Here is a 15,971-nt window from a genome sequence, read left to right on the forward strand (position 1 = left end):
CATCAAGAAAATACATCTTGATTTAAGAATTTTTAGATATTTCTACTGAAAACAAGAAAAAAATACTAAGTAAGAAAGTCATTTTTTGCAGTGTAGCTGCTGGCTTATTTAAAAAATGCAGAGCTTCCATTGGAAACAATTGAAAACATGCGCCGACCACGGGCGTAAAATCTTTGGTGTGCACGCCCCATACTTCTGCTTTGTTTGTCGTTGTACTATGTGCCGGTGGGTTGTTGTGATATTTGTCCCGCCCCTCCTCCACTGTGATTGGATGGCCGTGTGAGATCTGACATTGACAAGCGGAGCTTTTCACCCAAAGTTGAATATTTTTCAACTCACGCCGCTTAACGCGGAAAAAACACCAGCTGTCATCTTTTTTGAGAAACGCAGCGCTTTCATTGGAAACAATTGAAAACATGCCGCCGTTAAAGCTTCGGTGTGCACGCCCCCTAAGACAGAGCAGTCAGTAATACATGTAAACACAATATTAATGATGCTTGCTTTGTTAAACTCCAGTCAGCTGTGAATTACACAAAATGACAACAAAAAAGAAGTACTGAAAGTAGCAATTTTTATTAGACTTAAAATTATATACATGTAACCAAAGACATTATGTTTGAAATTGGTACAAATTTCATGTTCCTGCAGTTGGCTTTTCAATAACTCTTACCTCGAAAACACAACTGAGAAAAATGCGGTATAAAATAAAAAGACTGGATTCAGAAAAAGTAGTCGATCTAGTTCTCCGACAGCCAATATTTACACGAGTATATACAGTTCATGTGGCTTCATTCATGTCCAGCTGTGTGAATTCAATCACAGTGCTGTCTGGAGCTCTCACACACACGGCATGACCGGGCCCGGATCGGCTCGTGACCCGACAGAGCCTTTAAAACACTGCCACTGCAGTGAAAACAAAATCAAATCCCTTGACACACAACAGAAAATGTTTTATAATGAACGTGACGGTCATGCACTCAGCCTGAATTACCATAACGAGGTTTGTGCATTGAATAAAACTTGTGTTCATTTCAGTCTGTGCTTTTTGAACAACTGACAACGGCAGCGAGATGCCTGAACGTCTGGCACCGAATGATACTCTGTCGAGCTTATCTCAAGGGCGATTAACGTCGGACGTAAACAAACAGTAGAACACTCGGGAAGACACTGACGAACTTGAAAAGACAAAAACGGTTTTGGTTGAAACTTGTAACATACTGGCCTCGTCACAAAGCTTAAGACATCAAGTGCTAAAATAAATCAGGTACTATAGGACTTCTACTTTGTTTATGACACTTCAGAATCTAGAGAAGTGTGTACAGAGCAACAGTTCTGCATCTAAACCCAAAGTGGTGTTTAGGAAGTAACCCTCATTCTTTAAACCACTCACGAGTTTCATATTCATATATAGTTTATATATATACTGATATGACGCCCTAAAGCATTGTTCACAATAACAGAAGCTCAATAGCAGCACACATTCGGGCGAGTTGGGTTACCATTTATCCACAACCTCAATCCTAAAACGAGATTTCTTTCATTTTAATTAACTTTTAATTCAAATACATGGTCCAGATGTCAGTACTGACTAGAAATACTCATTTCTCTCATGCAGAATAATTTTAAGATTGCGCACTTCTACCATCTGCTTACTGCATGATGTTAATGTAAAGCAGTAAGCCTTTTTATTTTTTATTTTATTTTTTTGAGTAACGTAAGGTTTGGGATTCAGGGTACTTAACTTTATCTGCACAATTACAGTTGGCATTACGGAATCAGCACCATGCGTTTAATCCATTGAGACAAAGATAAAACGTTTGGGCGTTTTGCCTTTTTCCTGCTCTAACGAAACGAAAAAAGACACGATTAATTCATTCACCGACCTTTGACACGGCGCTATCAGTTCAGATAGAGTTTCTGCAACACAAAGCGAGTATATACTGCAGTGAAAAGAATGGATTTAAGTCGTCTTCCCGGCATTTCAAAGAGGGCAAGAAACTTGAATGCTATTCGCCCTCCGATAGAGTTAGGGTCAGCGCTGAGCATTTGAAATTTACAGACTCAAAAGTGGAGTAAAAAACAGCGGGACATCCAACTCTCACCACCACTTTTATGAAGTTCTGCAACTTAGAAAGTGAAATTACAAGGCAACAATATGGACTTTACAAGAAAGGGACAGATTAACGGTTTATCGCTCAATGTTGTGATGAGGAACGTCTGAAGAAATGGATGAATAAACGGCTCTTTTAATAGAGTTCGGTGTATGGTGTGCTTGAAACTTTCTTCTGTAGTCTTTCTGAACGAGTGATGATGAGTTTGTTCTCCAGGTGTATCAGGCAGGTCAGGTGTGTGTGCTGAGGTCTGTGTGGAGCTCCACTAACACATTAACAGTGCTCCAGATAATCAATGACTCTGGAGATCGACTTCTGCCCCGTGGTGCCAACATCACACTAAAGGGGACAAAAACACACAATTCATCAGTATATACACACAACTTGGTTTTGTTTTTTATAAGATGATCATGCAGAATATTGCAGAGCATTTTGGGTGCACATTAATGTTTATTATTAAAGACAAAAATGTCAAATGCTAGCAATACAAGTCTTTTCTAGAGTCACTTCAGTATACTAATTGTGTAAATGCGCGCTTTAAATAAACAAAATATCTGATGCTTATCTAAAAGCCTCTGGGCATCTTAAAACATTTGTAACTTACACAATCTTTCTGTTTTCTTGTAATGTGTTTGATGTTTATTTCAGACTGTATGCGACGGGAAGCAGCTTTTATCATTCTATCGCCATCTATAGTTGAAATGAAAGTCACTTGGGTACTTATGCCGGTTGTCTTTCAAACTGACATCTTACCCAACAGCTCAAATTACAAATCTGTATAATAAGTTTACCGTTTTGAATGCGGGTAAGTTAAGGAGACACTTTTAAACACAGATTTTTTGCAACTAATTTTTGCTCATTTAAAATAAATATATATAAATGCAGTATTGTGCAAAAGTCTTAGGCCACCATGCTACCGTTAGATTTGGTGTTTTTGCAATAGTATAGTTATTATATATAATTATTTATTGGTTTCTTTATTACAGGGTTCTCACACCTTAGTTAACTTCAAATTCAAGGACCTTAAGGACTTTCCAGGTCCAATACCCTCAAATTCAAGGTGACATCGTATTAGCTTTTAAGATACATTGTTACAGTTCCCTTTCGAGGGAACTCGCACTGCGTCACTGCAGTGACACTTTGGGGTCGCCTCAAGGGGTAAGTGCGTCTGAATGTGAATATCAAATTCAACCAATGTGAGGCTTAACAACAAAGACAGAGTGACGCGGGAGCCAGGAAGTATATCGCGATCTGAAATATTGCCAAAGACGGCTTTACAGGGAAGTATGGCAAGGGAGACGCAGTGTCTCGTTCCCTTCTCAGTGAAAAACAGTTACAGTTTTTATGATATTATCATACACTACATCGGGAATAATATTGATTTTTTCCAGAAAACTTCTTGCATAAAACAGATTCAAGCACTTTCAATGACCTGTATCTATGTATGTATATTTTTAAAAACTTCCCAGGGCCTTGAATTTTCCCCCCAGATTCACAAACTTTCAAGGATTTCAAGGACCTGTGGGAACCCTGTTATTAGAATACAACCAGAAAATACAGGAAATGTGTATGTAGTATTAAAAACAGTACAAAAGTATAAGCTGAAGTGTCAAGTATTTAGGGAAAACTCCCCTTTTACTTGAGCAATAGCAGGCAGCTGCAGGATCTCTTAAACATAAATAAAATTAAATTCTAATTTCTAATTCTAATCGAATGACTTCAAGCCTTCAGTCTTCTCAAAAAAGCTCAAGATGTGTTTCGTGCCAAGAGAGGTCACACTAAATACTGACTGATGCCTGAAGAAGACATTTAGTTCTGTAAATTGTTTTGTTTTTAATTTTGTGTACATACATAAACAACAAAGCTGGTGATGGTGGCCTTTTGCACAGTAATGTATATACATTTACAAAATAGAGAAATACATGCCATTGTTTCAATTTGTAAATATATATATATATTAATATTTACCTTCTAAAACCAAAACATTATCCATAATATATTATTTTAGCTGTTACTGAAACTGGTATTTGGAAGCAGGCATTAGCCCCTTTCACACATTCGGTCTTAAGTGGCAAATTAATGGTAAATTCCAGTTAACAGTTCATGTGTGAACAAAACCTTTCTGGTAAATTAGTGCTGACATTTTATCAGTAAGTGAGAATGTAAGATAGCACATTACTGTGTAAAAGAGGCTATTGATTGCTGAAGATTTGATCATGTGATATTATTTGAACCTATACCTTGGATACGCTATCCATTAAATGAAGAATTTGACAGTCAGCTGTTCCTTTTTGGTGTTTTGTTTTAGCATTTACACATTTAACCTACTTTGTAAGTGTTATTTATTCACGGTTATGTGGTTTTATTAATTTTTTGTTAAATTATAATTTTTTTAATTGTTCTTTTTTTCCCAGTAGACTTTCGCATTTAGTTTTGTATGTTTTCATTATATTTTTGCTTGTCACTTTGGTACTTGATAAAATTTACTTTGATTTCTTGTTACATTATGTCACGTGATCTTCAAGTGATCACCTGGAGGTACAAAGGTGTGGGTTGATGAGCATACTTTAAGGAAGAGCTTATGTGCTCGAAACCTTTTGCAAGTCTAAGATTACATTTTTTTATACTTTTGGAGCTTTGGTGTGCCAACCTTGTAGGGCTGTAACAATTAATTGCGTGTCCCATTAAAGATGCCTCTGAAATTGATTCAGAATCGATTTTGAATCGATTCTGTGTTTCATGCACAGCTTGTGCGTGTACTACGGCATTTGGTCAGTAGGAAGTCCTTATCAATCTAAAATCATTACGAGTCGTTTATAACTTGCATTTAAAAAAGCAACGCACGTTAAACAAAATCATTCAAAATATTATTTTTATTCAAGAAAATACCTGAAACAATTTGAAGAACAGGTATATAAATATTCCAATACACATTTCCTGGAATTGCGTTTGTAATGCTACTACTTCTGTGGCACAAATGGAGTTTCTGCACAAGACCGCCCCCTGGCATTAGGATGTGTCAGAATTTCACCGTAAATCATTAAAATGCATTCATTGAGAAAAAGCACATTTGCACAATTAATCGTTACAGCCCTACGACCTTGGTTTATATTCTTTCGATATGACTTTTTTGATCGCACACCCATTTTAAATTAATGTGTGCACTCTTATTTGCTTTTGATAATGTAATATTTCAGCCATTGGCCATCCTGTCCTCCAGATACTGGTTTCAGACACTGAAAACCAAAATTGATTTCTTGTGCACTTACTGTGAGGTTCATGAAATTCAAGAACTTCTTAAGCATCTCTGTCATGACCGAAAAATCCCCTTTTGGCAGGTTTTCCCTCACAGTAGTCACATTCATCTGAAAGAAAAACATTATTAGAGGCTTATTCCTCCCTTAAGATGTTAAATACGCAAGCAGACTGTCTTGAAAAGCAACATCAGTGCATCTCTGACCATCACATTTCACTGCTCACAAAGTCTCACGATGCTCAATATTCAAAAACAAAGATTTTTCAATTCCCCTCATTCCAATCGGTCTGATGTCGATAAAATGAATCAAAGCCACCAAAAGGACAACGTCCATCATGCGTCCTTGAAATTCAATTCAATTTGTTAGAAGTCAAATTGTTTTGTTCACTTTAAATGTCAGCAGATTATATTTTTTCCTGTTGTCCTTGTTTTCTGTTTTATAAATCAAAGACATCCTTCATGTTTTATGAAAAGCGAGTGAGTGTATAAATGTCCATCTCTCTGTCTGTTTGTATCCAAGCCACGTTTATTAGTCAGACAGATAATCACCGTGTACGTCCGTCAAACAGCAACAAAGCTTTGTGAAAGTCCATTACTGATTATTCTACTGCACACCTAATAACAATTTACAACTGCAATTTAGACAAACAATGACAAAGGAAGGTCTACAATAAAATCTCAAACACACTGCACTGGTAATCGCTCTGCTCTTATCCTGGATTTTGTCTGGACCTGGATCAGCAAGCACCATAATGTGGACTAAACGTGGGAAAATGGTCAGGGTTATTTGTATGTAAATGTTACTTACAGGGCTTCCCTGGCACAGACAACCCAAAAGCAGTGCAGTGTATGATGCCACAATACTGTCCTCCATGTGTTTGCCAGCATGCTGGAGAGCTGCAGACACACAGGAAAACACTTAAAACTTCACAACAGACTTGTGGTTAATGCCTCCATAAAGTAAAACTGCATTGAATTTTAAAGTATGTTTTATCAATACTTATGCAAGTGTTGTACATTTTTATTGCAAATTTTACATTTTACACCACTTATTCGGTGTCTGTATGTTTTCTGGTACAGTCAGTAAACATCAGACATCTTTGTGAAAGTGTACGTGTGTGCACCTTTGTTAAGATCAAGCTCTTCTTCCTCCTCTCCTTCTTTCTTTTTATCATCTGTGGTGTTGTTTTCTGAAGCCACCCACTGGATCTCCTCATTGGTCTCCTTCCACTCTCCGCTCTGGTCCAGCTGGGGCTTGGGTGCGTCGTTGATGAAATCATCAGTCTCCGCCTCTGCCAACATGGCTGCATGCTCTCGCTGGAGGAAAAGCTATTTGCACACAAAAAAGACAGCAGAATACCCAACTGTATTATTATTATACTTACAGATTATATAAAGCTAATCGATTCTAATGTTACATGGCATGACTTCTCATTTATAAGCAAGCAATCACTTAAACGTGTATATATCCATTACTGATTGCCTTCAGCATATTCTTGTAGCATCCAAGTTGACATCGCTACTTATTTTTGCAGTTTATTCTTAATAACAATATGGTGGGCTGGAGAGTGTTTGCCAACCTTTTTATAGCATAGATGCGTTCATCGAACGCATTCAGGGTTATGCGCCTGAACCGAAGTGAACATCCAGTCTGTATTGATTTATCGGTCTAGCTAGTGGCTAAACTAATCTCTGAAACAAATACCTTGTCGAAAATAAATTGTTTTGGTTTGCTAAAGATGAGGGGAAATGACGAGCATGAATCATAGCTGTGTGAAGAGGTTTGGCAGCCAAAAAAAGGAATTAAAGGACCTGTAGCTAACACTGTATTCATTAATTTAACACACTAATGTTAGCTCAGTGTATTAGTTGATACACGTTAGATAGGAAATAAATTACTTTTGTTCATATTTCCCTTGTTATCAGAAAACATTACTGTAAAAGGACTCTGTTATTATTGATTCTATGTGGAAGTTTACCGGATGTTGCATTTGGTCCACAAAAGCCATTTGATTATGTTGTTGCTGCTGATACAGTCTATATTATTAGCTTGAACTAATAAAAAACGTTAAAATGTACTGTTTTGTAGACCTTTGTGCGATTTAGGTGTTACTTTATGGCAACAGGTGTGCTATGAGGGCACACCATGGCAGAGTTACTAAACTACTAAAACTTTACTGAGTGTCAGCTTGCTAAATGGTGACTATTAAATACTCCACTTTCATAAAAGAAATCCTGATCATTTACTTTCCCCTTGTCATCCAAGATGTTTATGTCTTTTCGTTTTTGAGGAAAACATTTCAGGATTTTTCTCCATATAATGGACTTTATTGGACCTCAACAGTTTACAGTTTCAATGCAGCTTCAAAGGACTCTAAATGATCCCAACCGAGGCATAATGGTCTTATCTAGCGAAACAATGGCCATTTTAGCCAAAAAAATAAATAAATGTACTTTTAAACCACAACTTATCTTCTTGCACTAGCCATGTGACGCGCCAGCATCACCTTACGTATTACGTATTCACTTCAAAAGGTCATGTGTTACATATGTGAAACATACACTTGCGGACCATTTAAAACAATAAACTGACGCAAAAACATTAATTAGTATTATTTCTCATTTCTCAATTACACTTCAATTATCTTTTTTATAAAGCTGCTTTGTGTCATTTACTGTAGTTTTTATCACGCTGATGTAAATTCAAGTGTTTTTAAAATAAGTTTGTTTTTAGTTTATTATTTAATGCTATAAAAACGGTGGTGTCACGTCATGATTGACAGCTGTGATATGCACATTCTGCGAGAGCCTTGCTTTCGCGGCTTTACTTCCTGCGCACTACTGCGCAAGACTGGTCCCGATATCGCTACTGTGCAGACTCAAGACCCAAGATGTCAGCGCCGTATCGGAACACTGACGGCTTCACTTTTCACCAATGAAAGAGAGTGAACGGGCGTCGTCCATCTTTTTTTTACAGTCTATGACGTGGACACACATTTTTTGTTGTTTGCATCATAATACTTCATTTTGTGTAACTGGAACCTGTTGTACACAAACGTGGACACTGTTTCATGTTCAAAGAAAAATATTTGGTTATTATATTTATTGGTTCTTCCTAACCCCAAATAGCTGGAAGAAATCTAAAATGCAAGCCAAACCAAAGCTCGAGTCTTAGGAGGTTAAAGCAGTTGTGTCTGACAAGAGTGGTTTTTGTTCTGATAAGTTTGATACCTTCACCAGAGCAGCAATGGCACTGAGAGAGCCTTCAGTCTGCAGTTCATCTTTGTCGGACACGCACATAGATTCCCAGACTTCACTTCCCATCTGTAACTCCACCAGACAGTGTCTGTTCCTCGCGCTGTACTCCACCAGATTAATGAGCAAGCCAAGACCCTACACACAAACACAACACAATACACTTTATTTAGACAAAAAAAAAACACAGTACTAATAACAGATGCAACTTATTTTTTTAAATTAAGAATTTATTAGCATCTCCTAACAGAGCACTTTAAAAAATTCAGCCTGTTTTCACTGAACACTTTAAATATAAATATTTGATCATTTTATTTCATTTTCAATATAGCAACGTAGTATTAACAGCTATATTTGCAGTTTAAAAACACTAAAACTGCCCCACAGGAACATCTGGAAATGAAGGTGCAAATACATTTCTCAATTAATGAGAGTTTAAGGCTGCAACAACTAATGAAATAACTGATAATAATTGATGATGAAATGGTTTTCAATCAATGACATTATCGACTGGTTTGGACTATGATGTCACTTGCCTGCTGCTCCACTAAACAGCTCGCTGTACAACAACATTTTATGTGCAATGTTGTACTACAAACCAAACGCAACACTCAGATGCGTACGTTACAGAATAAATGTGCCATGGGATGATGACATCTATGAATGCTTCTATTTAGAATATCACATTATACTGTTGCGCAGCTATTTTGAAGAGAGATCGGCTGTGCAAAGCATTACGAAACAGTTTGCCGTGATCTCAGTTCACTCTACATTAACACATAGCAAGGCTTCTCCGTAAATGCGGTAAGTGCGGTTGTCACTCCCCAAACTGTGTGTTAACATGACCTGAGGGGTTTACTTACACCACATTATGTTTCAAGGCAAGCAAACCAGCAATTTTACTTGTTGCTTAGTGACGGTTGTGGAGATGTAAGCCAGAAATGCAAAGATGCTGTGCAATTCTACTTTATCTAACATTGATTCATGAGTTGAGTAAGTGCTCTCAATCTGCCAAGATTGCATAAACTTTGGAAGCAAATGAATTGAATATAGATTGTAAATCATACCCCAACAAACTGACTAGTGATCTGACATATAATCGATCATTTGCAACCCTAGAAAGTTTAAGAGTTACAAAAAGAGTCGGATGTCCCATCACCACAAAAACATCTCTCTATATATGAAGAGTTTGGTTCCAAAACGCGATAAACTGCATTTTTTTTTTTTAATTAGTAACAGTCAAAATCAGCATTGTATCAGGTCAGTATTAAAAAGTAAATTCTTAAATGTTATTCTGTCATCTTTTCTCCCTTTTTTCCCAAAATGCGATGAACGGCAGTCTTCTCTGCCGAATGCTATAAATCTGCTCAACAAATCACAGCGCACCATTCCACGCATTGTATACAACAATGGCAGCGCATTGAATACACGCGGAATCCTAGTTCTCCTCATCTACTTTGTACTTCGTGATCAACAAACAAACAAAATAATACTTTGATGGCATTAATAAACCTGTGGTGGTTTTCTGTGACAGGAAAGAAACATAAGCCATCAAAATGTAATAATTTACGTGAGAGGCACTCGGAAGATAAAAAATTTTTGGATGTTGCTTGTTCTTCCGACAGCATTAAGCTTCTGTCATGCTAACACATTGACCCCAGGGGATCTTATGAAAAACTTTCCATTATTTAACAATTTACAATTATTTTATTCAACGAAAATCAAGCAGGACCACAACATTTTACAGCTGATCGCTGTCAAAAAAGTTCAGCAACGTCATCCCAAGGATAACAGCAGCAATGACAGTGTTATTAATATGACAAATTTTGATTAATGCCATTAACTTCTTCCACCCTGAAGCTATTTTGGGGATTTTCGCCTGGATTTGGCCTACCTAATTTCAAAAGCTTCCCATACCCACATGCAGAGGTTTACATACAAATGTTTGGTATCATTTTACAGAAAACCCTTTGAAATTACATAAAACACTGATGAAAGTGCTAAACATGGTTGTATGTGTTGTCAGTCCTCTAATAAACACAAAAATAAATAGGCGCTTTTTGATGTTTTTTTTCTAAAGTTTTTATTTAAAAGTGTATAACTCTGGCCCTGAGTGCCTCAGCTCCCTGCAGACAGTTTTGTTTGATTCCAGCAATTGCCAGCTTACAGAGGAAAAAAGATTTTTTTCTCTATCATAATGTATGCAAAAGTTATTTTACTCCAACTGATGGGAGGAATAATACCCTTTTTGTATACAATTTCTGCCTAAAAACATTTGAAGTGCTCCCATAACCACATACAGTGGAATAAATGCAATTTCTTTATATCATTTTGCAGAAAACCCTTTGAAGTTACACAAAAAGCTGCTGTTTGTGACAAATAGTGTTATTTATGTTGTTTTCCATATGATGAAACACCAAATTTTCTTTTTTTATGTTGTAAATACTGCCTTTGATAGTGTATAACTCTGGTTCTGTGTGCTCTAGCAGACTGCAAACAGTTCTGGTGGTTACCAGCAGCAGACAGTAAACACCCAAAAAAAGAATGATCTCTTTAGCATGTCGCATTCAAAAGTTATTTTCATTTTACTGAAGTGTCCGAAAATACATTTTTCATATAAATATTAATTTTTTGTTTTGGACATACAATAAATAACAAGGGATTATTCATGCACACAACCTAAGAAAATGCTGTGAATGGACTCATTTTTTAGAGTAGGACCTAAGAGAAAAGATGGTGTATCATTTGTGGCTATCTGTGCTATCTGAGGCAGTCCACACTCAAGTTTCCCATATGTTTACAAAAGACGATTTTTTACATCATTATTTATTCAACTATTGTTGGATATGTGTTAATAATAGAACAAAAATAACGCTGTAGCCTTATTCCTGAGAATGAGAGCTTTCATTTGATATAAGACTTGCCCATGTTTGTCATACTTGAAAAATATGAAATATGTGAATATTAAATCATATACAAAATTATGGGGGGGGGGGGGTGATAGTGTAAATTAAGTGTAAATAACTTTCTTACAGTAAAAGATTTCTCAAAGTGATGCATATCTGGAGAAAGTAGAGAGTCTAAGCTTTCAAACAGTATCTCATATGTGTTACTGGGGTCCATGATGGACCATTAAAGATTAAAAGAATATTTTATTTGAGTCAAAATACGAAATTTTGTCCCCGGGACTGGGTCCTTAGGGTTTAAGAGGTTAATGTTTTTTTTTTTTATGAGTGTATTTGTTAGGCACGAGGTGAAGCGGAGTGCCTAAAACCCCTTAGCTGTTATAAAATGGACTGTAACACCACTGCTTCTCGGGGCTTATTGCTTTTATAAAACGGTTACGTCATATGCATAGCAGGATTTCATAAAATAAAAAACAAATAAGTTGTAATTATATTAGTACAAATTAGGGATGGGACGATTACCAGTTTCGCGATTAACCATGATAAAATGTCCTGACGGTTAGTATTATCGTTTAAAATGTAATTATCATTACAACCGCGTTTGATTACCGTGATTTTGAAAACTCGCTGTAAATCCTGTCCACCCAGAATCAGCTTGACGCAGGCGCGCGCATGCAACATTGGTTTTTGCACGAGAAGGCGTTGCAAAAGGCAGTAACAGGTGCACTGTGTTTTAATGCGTTGCTTATGTGTGCATTTGATGTTCTTATTTAAAGTACTGTTCATTAAAACGGGTTCATACATCTCAGGGCTCCATGTTAATGTTCATTTAATGCAGGGGTGTCCAATACGACCAGTCGATCGCAAATGCAATGCCGGTAGATCGCACATAAGTTATTAACTGTGCATGCTGCTCCACGCCTCCACGAGCTTCGGAAAACAAAGCGCCTGCCCGCTGCAGCGGAGTCGTCTAACTTCCGAAATTTGGATGCACATTCTTGCCTTCATGCAGGAGTTGATCCACACACACACGGTGTATGTGCGTGCAATCAATCGACCGACCGAACAAACGAACGAGAGAGAAATGCTTCTGATAATTTTGTCATTTTCTAGTTTATTTCATCAAAACCGCATCTCCACTATTCCGCTATAAGGAGTACTCGGCATGTACTCAAGGATTTTTTTTTACTTCGTAAAAAGAATGGAGTATTGGTGACAGCCCTAAATTCAATGTAGAGATATTCCTCCTAACACACATTTAAAGTGTTTTTAAAAATTAAACAGTGTTTTGTTAAAAAAAAAATTAATAGCAGGTATACTTGTCGGGCTTTATCATTTTAAAAGTAGATTGCCACACAAAAAAGGCTGGATACCCCTGATTTAATGTTTATGTTTAAAAAAAGAGCATATAGCTGCTAATTGTATTTGTTGTTTGCTGATTTTCAAAAATAAAACTTGTTAAAATGTTTTCAGTGTGTGTATCAGCTCTTTTTGAACATTTTCATCTCAATTCAAGAAAACCATGATAATATTGATAACCTTGATAACTTTGGTCACTATAATCATGATATAAAATTTTCTAACCGTCCCATCCCTAGTACAAATATTACTCTTCCGCTAAACAAAGTAGTTCCTCAGAATCAAGTGCGGCTACAACAGAGAACAGTTCTCAAGCAACACAGACGCAGCAAAGACACAATGAAAATATGATTAAAGACTGTGGTGTTTATTTATATAAATTAACATTCATCTAATTTATACATTTATATTGTGCAACTGTTGAAGTGATGATTAAATATGCTTGAAAGCATGCTTAACTCTTTCCCTGTCAGAGTTTTTTTTTTTTTTTTTTTTTTTTAGTTGTCACCCAGTTTTAGTTTAATGCTTTACAGAAAAATTTTCTTCTTTAAATAAACATAAAATATCAAATGAAAGAACAGACTGCCCGCTTTCAAACAACAAAAAAGCCTGTTTCATCCTACCTTCATTTGTTCTCTTATCACCTCTTAATTTTCAACTAAAAGCGGAGATAATTCCATTTTTGTGAATAACTTTAAGAGATCAGATTCAGAGTCTGATCAAAACTTACAAGGTGTTTTTAGTGTTGAGTGAATGCGTCAGTGTTTAAGTTGGGTAACATCGCCACCCAGTGGATAATAGCGGAAATATAAATTTGAGGTAGAAACTCCTCAGGGTTTTCTCTTAATTGATGAGATGACTCAACAATATTTTTTGCCATTTATCTAGATATTGCCATTAATTGTGCAATTGTGGACAAAATAAAAATATGATTAAAGACTGTGGAGTTTATTTTCATAAATCAGTATGCAGCAACAGTGGCGAAGTGATACTTATGTAATGCGATCTGAACCATGGGGTTACCAGGGTATTTTATCATGGCTTAGAACGCGTTTCAAACAATCAGAATGAAGAACCAGAATGGGTAGTTTTATAAAACATGTTTTTACAAAAAAAATTATTGCGTTTTGGAAGCAAACTCTTCGTAAATATATAAAAAGGTATCTTTTCCTGTAACATTTCAACTTAAAAGCCCTTGTGAATTTCTATTCTCTTGATCTTTAGCGAAAACCCATGAGCTTGATCTATTGATTACCTACTAACTCAGTAGAGTGTTATCAGTAGACGTGTGTACTCACCAGGACTCTGATGTCAAACCTCTGCTCCTGTGGCAGATACTGCGGGACCCTGAGCACACAGTTGAGCGCTGTGGTGATGAAATCCTCCTGCTCGCCCGTCTTTGTGCTTCCCCATTCTACAGACAGATGGAAAAAACGCATTCAGTCGACGCATATACGAGTTCAGCGCTAGTAAATCAGGGATTTTCTTTCCCTGCAGAGCTCACATCAAGCTTACGGCTTAGCATATCAACATTACGCTGAAGGGTTTTGGCAGGCATGTTTATAAGCAACACCGCTAACAGAAATCCGTCTTAAAGCGTAAAAACAAAACCCATTGATGAAAGACTAGTCTCTTCTTAACCTTTATATTTTACATGTTCAACAGCTCCCGCCCAACCACCTGACTGTTAATCTAGCACGTTCTAAATTGTTTATTCACATTCAAGCAGATGGTTCGCACTGACCGTTGTCATGTGTAAGATTAAGCAGGACTCCGATGATGGCTCGCATGCAGTCCTCCACAGCTTTTCCTACATTACTGTTACTGCAGTAGGGCAGCGGTGTCCCGGATGAGCACAGATCTCGGTTTATCTCTCGACTGTACCTCTGGATCATTTCTTCACAGTGGCTCAAAGCCCTGAAACATGAACAAGGACAGTCAATCCAATGTCACGTCTTTTGAAAGAGTATCATTAAGCACTTTTTTGACAGAATATAACTACAAATACCTTGCAAACAAAATCATAAATAGCACAGCTAAACCCTACATCTGGTAATATAAGTGCTGTTACCAGGCTGTTTATAACAACACTTAAAACGGAAAAGTAAAAACAACAGCCCTAGTGGGAAGTGCGCACATCCTAATGGATCACATTTACACCACAGCCACGGTCAGCAGACACAGCCTGCATTAGCTTTCTGTGGAAGAAACAATCTCTCTATTAGACCTCAAGAAAGCACACACAAGAGAGAAAAGTACTACAGTATGACCAGCAAAACGCCTCTAATGCGCTTAGCATAATAAGAAGACATTAGTGAGTGTAATGGGAAAGGGTTCATGCGTTCATATTAGTCAAGTCATTATTAATGCAGGCCTGTCGCACTCCTTAATTGTATTAAAGCAAGCTGAACGTGCTCATACTGTTGTGTGTGTATCTGTGAGTACCCTTCTTCGTCTCGAGCGCCCACGTTCAGCTCACGGTGCATGACCCTGTCTATAGAGCGGGTCACAGCTTAAAATTACTTTAACGGTGGAAGAGAGGTCAGACTGGCTGAAATACATCAGAATGAGCTGCATGTACCATAACGCATAACTATTGATGCTCGACTCCCTCTGCAGTTTTATATTGAAACAATGTTAAAGGAACAGTGCACAAAAAAAAACTAAAGGAGTGATGATTGTCTGCGTAAAATTTCTATTTTGTTATAACATTTAAGTAATAATTGATGACAAGTCATTGAATTATTCAATAAAAATGCAAACCTGCAGCACGACGTGTAGCATAGGGGTGTGTATCACCAACAATTTCCCGATTTGATACGTATCCCGATACAAGGTTGCAATGCATATCGCAATACAATACATGACAAATTTGAAGTATAGTCTAACTGCGGGTGTACACCAGATGAGAGTTCAACGATTTGCGCGAGTAGATTACATACAAAGTCAATGCAAAGACCCGATCAGACGCGTCCTCACGTGGGGCGATGCGAATGACCCGGTATAGGCGAGGCGTTTGCCATGAAAAAAAAACGCGCTATTCGCCTCAAACGCGTCTTCGCTAAAGTTAAAAATTTTCAACTT

The 15,971-nt window shown here is 37.1% G+C and overlaps 1 protein-coding gene across 1 annotated transcript in view; it reads right to left on the reverse strand.

Moving 5' to 3' along the window:
* Positions 1 to 2,096: 2,096 nt before the first annotated feature.
* The window catches only part of waplb (WAPL cohesin release factor b), a 56,144-nt gene continuing 42,269 nt past the window's right edge, over positions 2,097 to 15,971 (reverse strand). Inside the window, exons 14-20 of the mRNA XM_055175620.2 lie at positions 14,632 to 14,804; positions 14,186 to 14,301; positions 8,599 to 8,760; positions 6,492 to 6,696; positions 6,176 to 6,264; positions 5,381 to 5,476; positions 2,097 to 2,450 (exon numbers count right to left, since the gene is read on the reverse strand). Of these exons, the coding sequence (XP_055031595.2) occupies positions 2,385 to 2,450; positions 5,381 to 5,476; positions 6,176 to 6,264; positions 6,492 to 6,696; positions 8,599 to 8,760; positions 14,186 to 14,301; positions 14,632 to 14,804 (907 nt within the window). The 3' untranslated portion in view covers positions 2,097 to 2,384. The remainder of the gene's footprint in view (positions 2,451 to 5,380; positions 5,477 to 6,175; positions 6,265 to 6,491; positions 6,697 to 8,598; positions 8,761 to 14,185; positions 14,302 to 14,631; positions 14,805 to 15,971) is intronic.

The sequence above is a fragment of the Misgurnus anguillicaudatus genome, chromosome 4 (assembly GCF_027580225.2).
Source record: "Misgurnus anguillicaudatus chromosome 4, ASM2758022v2, whole genome shotgun sequence".
Taxonomy (NCBI): domain Eukaryota; kingdom Metazoa; phylum Chordata; class Actinopteri; order Cypriniformes; family Cobitidae; genus Misgurnus; species Misgurnus anguillicaudatus.